Source organism: Myotis brandtii, unplaced genomic scaffold, assembly GCF_000412655.1.
Source record: "Myotis brandtii unplaced genomic scaffold, ASM41265v1 scaffold643, whole genome shotgun sequence".
Lineage (NCBI taxonomy): Eukaryota > Metazoa > Chordata > Mammalia > Chiroptera > Vespertilionidae > Myotis > Myotis brandtii.
The window spans coordinates 701882-708323 of NW_005370478.1; the positions used below are offsets into that span (position 1 = coordinate 701882).

The following is a 6442-nucleotide window of genomic DNA, read 5'->3' on the forward strand; positions in this document are numbered from 1 at the left end:
GGTGTGACATTTCTTTGGTAGTAGCTCTCACTGCTGAATACTTTATTATTTGCTCTTGTAAAAACTTAGGAAGGAAATTTAAAGGATTATTAATCTGCAACTGAGTGTGTACATGTGTGTGTTGAGGGTGATCAAGAGGAAAGAAGTTTGAGACATGTTGAGATGTACGAAGTTCTCCTGGGATAATGGTAAGGATTCATTGCTTTGTGGTGTTCACCTTCCTTTGTGGTCTTGTTCCTCTCTCTGAGGGTGGCCTTGCTCATCTTCCAAGGGCCGGGGAGCTGATGTTTGTTGTGCGTCAGCAGAATCCTTACCAGGCAGAAGCTCCCTGGTGTACTATTGTAATGCTTAGCTGTCATTGGAAAAGATAGGAAAATCTGAGATCTCATTGCTGAGCTGGTGATTGCAGAGACTTATACCCTGGCTGTCTAAGCTTGATTTTGATTCTCCTCTTTGGTTAGGTCTGTTTGCTGCAGAATCTCCTGCAGGTACTTGTACAGTGGACTGGAATAGACTGTACTGCTCTCTGCTGAATAGGACTCTTCGTTTCTCTGAGTCTTTTCTTCAAGGCCTGACTCAGGGACTGGATTTTGTTCTCCTGCCAGCTCTTGGGGGCTTTTATCCTCTTCCTCTAATGTGAGAAGTTTCTCGGTTTCAAGGTGTGTCTGTGCCTCTGGGGGTTCACTGGGCTCCACAGCTGGACCTGGGCCTTTAGTTCCCGAGCCCTGAATCTTGTGCTCTTTGCCTTCAGGCGGTTCTTGTTCCTCGGTGAGCTGCTCCTCCTCTCCTCCGACTGCCTCCTGAGTTCTGTTTTGCTCACCCAGTGCTACCTGTTTCTGGGTGTCTGGGTTATTATTGTGACTTCCTTGCACAGACTCTTCGTGTGAGTCTACTTGACTCTGGGGATCCCCTTGCATAGGCGGGTCACTTGTCTCTGAGCTGCTGTCACCATCCTCCGGAGTCAGGCTGTTGGAGGTTTCAGAAGACCCTTTATCCTTCTGTGTGACTGTTGGCTCCTGATCTTCCCCCTGGGAAGCATCCTCTGCCTTGACAAGCTTGTCTTGAGTCTTGGTGACTCTCTTATTTTCTCCTCCAGACTTGTTCTCAAGTGGTGACAACTCCCCTATTCTTTCTCTTGCTCCTGCTGTAGGGGCATTTTTGCTGCTCACAAGTGCTTCTGCTGTCCCTTCCTCTGCGTGTCTTGCCTCTTCTCCTGGGGTGACTGCTGCTTCAATTTCAGGATGATTCTCATCTCCTCCTTCTGAGCTTAACTCTTGTGTCTTAGAACCTTCTCCAGCATCCCTTTCTTTTGCTGATTCCTGGAGTTCCCATCCGGGATACTTGCCATCCTGTGCTTCCTCTTCCAGGGCTGGTGGCTGAGACTTTCTTTCGCTTTCTTCCCTCCCTACTATTTCATGGGCCTCGGGGCCTCTCCCCTCTTTCTTTTCAGTTCTAACATCAGGTGTTCCTGAAACATTTCTGCTGTCATCGTGGACTGACAAGTTGTTTGTTTCATGTTCTTTTTCTTGTGCTGGGGGTTCTTGGGTCTCAGGTGTTCTGCCATCACCCTCTGGTTCAGCTGCGTTCTTTGTCTCCGGTGGTGTCCTGCCCGCATTGTTTCCTGGCTCTTGGGTCTCAGCTGTTCTCCTGTCATCCTTGGAATCAGTCTGTTCTGGCAGGTCTGTGCCCTCGGAACTCAGTTTATCTTTTCCTTGTAGTGGCTGTTCTTGTGCATGAGAGTGTTCCTTAACAACCTTTTCTGCTGCAACTCTCTGATCTTCAGGTGGTCTCTGTGTTGTTTCTTCTGATGGAGAACTTTGGGTTCCCAAGTTCTCTTCCTGTTCTCCAATCTGATCTCTTGTCTTAGTGTCACTTTGCTCCCTGGCTGGTTTATCTTCTTCCTTGGGAATCTCCTTATCCTGTCCCTCCTCCCCCTTTGTGGGACTGCCCTTCTGTTCTGATCCTGCTGTTGGCTTATTGGTCTCATTTTCAGCCCCTTTGTCTCCTGTTGATGCTACACCCTGGGTCACTTCCTGACTCTGTCCATCTCCTTCCAGGTGTTGGTTCTTAGGGTCGTTGTGCCCAGATGCTTCTCCTGGCAGTTTGTGAGTCTTGGTGTCTCCCTGTGGTTCCACCCTGTTGTATCCTCTTTCCTCAGGGCTGAGCTGAGCTGATGACACTATTCCCAAAGGAAGCACTAATTTATCTTGAGTTGGTGGAGTTGCCTCTGTGGGCTGGCCAGTTCTGCTGGTTGCCTGAAGATTCATATCATCTGGCTTCTCTTCTGGTTTAGACCCTTGTCTAGGTTCTGAATTTAGTAATGATTGTATGTCAAGATAATGGAGGTTCAACAAGTTGAAGATTGTAAGAACAAATTCATCAAAACCGATGGTGCCATCACTGTCAATAGTCAGAAGATTCAAGTTTCTTTCTACAGCATGAATGACACGTGGCTGCATGAAAACACAGTGAGAAATCAGCCTATTTACAAGGAGTCAAGTGTGTTGAGTGTCTACATGTTTCCCAAGAATATTCATTTTTTTAGCTCTATTCTTCAGGCCCTTGTGAGAGTTCCCCAAATAGTAAGAATTTTTTTATTCTGGATGCCATTTTTCATGAGAGAGCAAAGAAGCATTTACATCACTTATGAGTTGCATTTAAATATGTCCTAGTTCAGGATTCCTCTCAAAAGCTTAGTTTTGAGCTAAGCAATATTGGCTAAGCAATTGCACAGAGTAGGGAGCTGAGAATGAAAAAAGTTGTTCAAAGGCAGTGAGTGCTGAGAGCTGGTAGCCAGGTGTAAAACAGGCAGGGATCACTTATGCCCGTCCTGCTTGGATTATGGAGAAAGGGCAAGTGGAGAAGGATTTGTACAGCTCTGTGAGCACTGTACCTGAAGAATGTCCTCAAACTCTCCCTGGATGAGCCTTTTCAGCTCTCTGCAGGTCAACGTCGCCTCATCACCGTCTTCCCTGGCGTACTTATGGAATGTCTCGATTACACAGAGGACATCTCTCAGGAGCCGAGGCATCTTGACAAACTCAGGAGACTCTGAGAAAGGACAAACAAAGCAGATCTTCTAGGATGGGTCCTTCAGGGAGGAGATAACAAGATCATCGTTCTTTCTGACTCTGTCCCAGCTTCACTGGCATTATCTGCTCTATTCTGTATTTTAAAATATTGTATTTGAACTTCAGGGGTGATTTAGTTTTGTACCAGGTAATGTGGTGAAATCAGATCTAGCACAGGTAAATATTAGAAGAGACACTTCACCCTGTCCTTCGGAAAACAGCAACACCCATATGTTCAGAGAAGGCTTTATTGCAAAAGGAGGGTGGAAAAAGAACTCAAATGTAAGTGCTAAAATACACAAATAAAACCAGCCGAAACCGGTTTGGCTCAGTGGATAGAGGGTCGGCCTGCGGACTGAAAGGTCCCAGGTTTGATTCCGGTCAAGGGCATGTACCTGGGTTGCGGGCACATCCCCAGTGGGAGATGTGCAGGAGGCAGCTGATCGATGTTTCTCTCTCGTCGATGTTTCTGACTCTCTATCTCTCTCCCTTCCTCTCTGTGGAAAATCAATAAAATATATTAAAAAAAACCAAAACAAAACCAACAGAGTGAGACCAATCCTTCCAGCCTCATCTAACAGTGCCCACCTGTTTTCCTCCCACCTTGACTCAGTCTAACTCCTCTGTAACTTACGAAGTTAGAAAAGCTTTTAGAGGAAAGAGAAGTAAATCAACTGCTATGTATGCAGGCCAAAGCAACTTTTATTATTATTTATTTTTATTTTTTAACCAAGAAGACATGGCTCAGGGGCTCAGGGAACTTACTGGTAAAATAGAGTCCTGACTTTCCCCTCTCCCCCCATCAATCCCCATCATTTAAATAACTCTGCATTTTTATTTTAATATAGGTCTGAGTTCTGTGTCTTGTTAAATAATATTCATGCCTAGGTCATACAAACAGTTTATATTTTTTTAAAACAGAAAATGATCAAAGAAGTTCTGGAAGCAAGGGATGCATTTGGGTGGCTGGATACCTCCCCTCCCCACCCCCCCATTTAGTATCATCAATAGTGCTTCTTCTGAAATCCTTATATAATCTCAGAAAGAAGCAAAGTAGTAGCTCAAGAGATACTCATTGAGACTTACCTTGTTCAGGAGTGACAACAAGTGGGATGCGGGTCAGCTGGTTGTGAGCTGACAGCAGGCACTGAAACCTTTTATTGAGCCTCTAATTGCACAGTTTGGAAGGAGACACCCTCTGGGTCTAAGCCCTGATTCATCACCACCAACTCCCCTCTTTCTCTGCTGCCAGCTTGTCTTACTTTTATTTCTTTCTTTAGGCAGATTCAGTTAAATCTTGGTTTCAGACTCATCCAAAGGAAGGGGAAAAGGTATCTTGGTTCACTTACTGACTTTATGAGGGATCTTTGGGGGTGGTGATGGCTTTTTTTTTTTTAAACCTAAGGACACAATTACATTTCTGTTTGATAAATCACAGGCTGGCCGGAGCCTCAGAAGTCATCTGATTGGTCTTTCTACTCAGGATGGACTGAATTTGACCCAGCCCAGATGGATGGGTGTCAATCATGTGTTTAAAAATAGAGGCCCTTTTTAACCATGTGACAAAAGTGGAGATACCAGTTGATTCAGGTGTTTCAATGCTCTGCTCTCCTTGCTTAGAGGCAGACTTAGGGGGGAAAAAATCTCGGCTGGGATGTGCAGCACTTTGCTTACCTTAGATGTGCTATTTTAAAAATGTGATTGATATCTGCTCTTTAAAGGCATTTTTATAATCCAAGGAGCTTAGAAATGAGCATCTATTTAACTGTGTTCTTGCTGTAAAGGGGAAAGGGAGACAGAAACTTTCAAGCTGAGGACAGGTAGGAGTAAGCCCCCAGATGCTGAATTGGCAAATGTTTTTATTTCCTCCTAGAACTGGGTTCTTCTTAGAGGAGAATATATAACTAACAAGAGAATTAGAATCGCTTTCTGTTTTAGATATTTAAAAAGAGAATAGAGTATGTTTTAAAACATTCGTGCCAGCTTGTAAAAGGATGTAAGAAATAGATCCACGAAAACAAGTGTAAAAGATAGACCAAGATAATGGAAGGGTGGGGTTGGAGGTAATTTATTATATGAGAAGTCTGAGACTAAGGAAAGCATCGATATTGATCAGAATCTTGTTTTATCTTGCTGATAATCAAGGCAAGTATATAAGGAAACTGAATGTTGGGGGAGGGGGATCTACATTGACAGTTTCTGTCTAGAAACACATTTCTCAGCATGCCCCTAAAACAGGGGTGGGGAACCTTTTTCCTGCCAAGGGCCATTGGATATTTATAACATCATTGGCTTAATATAATTCACTTAATATAAATTTATGTTGCTGTGAAAAAAGCTCCTAGGTTTATTGAATTTCAAGTCCTGCCAGCGGTGCCTTTGCAGGGCCAGACCAAATGATTTCATGTGGGGCCTAATATGGCCCAAGGGCCAGATGTTTCCCACCCCTGCCCTAAAAGGAAGACTTCTCCTGAGAATTGAGATTGGCATATAAAAGTCATTTTAATTCTCATCAGTCAACATCCCCTGAGAACCAACTATTTCTCAGTCACTGTACCAAGTACTGGGATGTTTAAAGTTGAGTAAGTTATGTCTCCCTGCCCTGGCGCTCACAGGTTAATCTCTTGAGAAATGATTGAAGGAAACTAAGTATGTTCAAGGCTGACTTGAAAAGAAAGACTCAGTGGTTGAGTGTTGATGTATGAACCAGGAGGTCAGCGTTCGGTTCCCTGTCAAGGCACATGCCCGGGTTGCGGGCTCCATCTCCAGTGTGGTGAGTGCAGGAGGCAGGTGATCAATGATTCTCTCTCATCATTGATATTTCTATCTCTCTATCCCTCTCTGAAATCAATAAAAGTATATTTTAAAAAAAGAAAAGAAAAGAAAGACTTAGAGAAGTTGTATATTCATATATTGAGGCCCCTTGTATAATAAACATATTCAGTGTATTTATGCTCACCTGAGGCCCTTGTACTAGGTGTACTGGTTACTAATGCGAATTTTGTAATCAAAGAAAACATGATAATTTCAAGAGAAACATCAGAAGTGCTTTATTCAAAGTAATGTCTATTGCTAGCTACCCATTTCCTCCATCTTTCAGGTAATTTGTGGATACCGTCCCAATAGAACTTTTCTTGTTTCGAGGCAAACCATTCATAGACCCAATTTTTCACTTCTTCGTAAGTTTTGAAGTGCTGCCCAGAAAGTGTGTGTGCCATTGATTGGAATAAGTGGTAATCTGAAGGAGCAAGGTCTGGTGAATACTTCCCAGGCAAGATCTTTTAATGTGTCTTTAACTGGTTTTGAAGTGTGTGATGGTGCGTCATCATGGCCCATTCTGTTCATTTTACGATCAAAGCATGGTTCAAATT

The 6442-nt window shown here is 43.7% G+C and overlaps 1 protein-coding gene across 1 annotated transcript; it reads right to left on the reverse strand.

The window, feature by feature from the left end:
• Positions 1–213: 213 nt before the first annotated feature.
• Positions 214–3031, reverse strand: TCHHL1 (trichohyalin-like 1). The gene is made up of 3 exons (XM_005880639.2): positions 2894–3031; positions 435–2453; positions 214–336 (listed from the first exon to the last, which is right to left on the reverse strand). The coding sequence occupies exons 1-3, from the start codon at positions 3029–3031 to the stop codon at positions 214–216; spliced, it is 2280 nt and encodes a 759-aa protein (XP_005880701.2).
• Between the last annotated feature and the right edge of the window lie 3411 nt (positions 3032–6442).

Coding starts and splice junctions, on each gene's coding strand:
- TCHHL1 (XM_005880639.2), bottom strand. CDS start 3,031: ATGCCTCGGCTCCTGAGAGATGTCCTCTGTGTAATCGAGACATTCCAT. Junction 2,454..2,893: donor AGTTTGAGGACATTCTTCAG/GTACAGTGCTCA, acceptor GTTTTCATGCAG/CCACGTGTCATTCATGCTGT. Junction 337..434: donor AAGAGGAGAATCAAAATCAA/GCTTAGACAGCC, acceptor GCATTACAATAG/TACACCAGGGAGCTTCTGCC.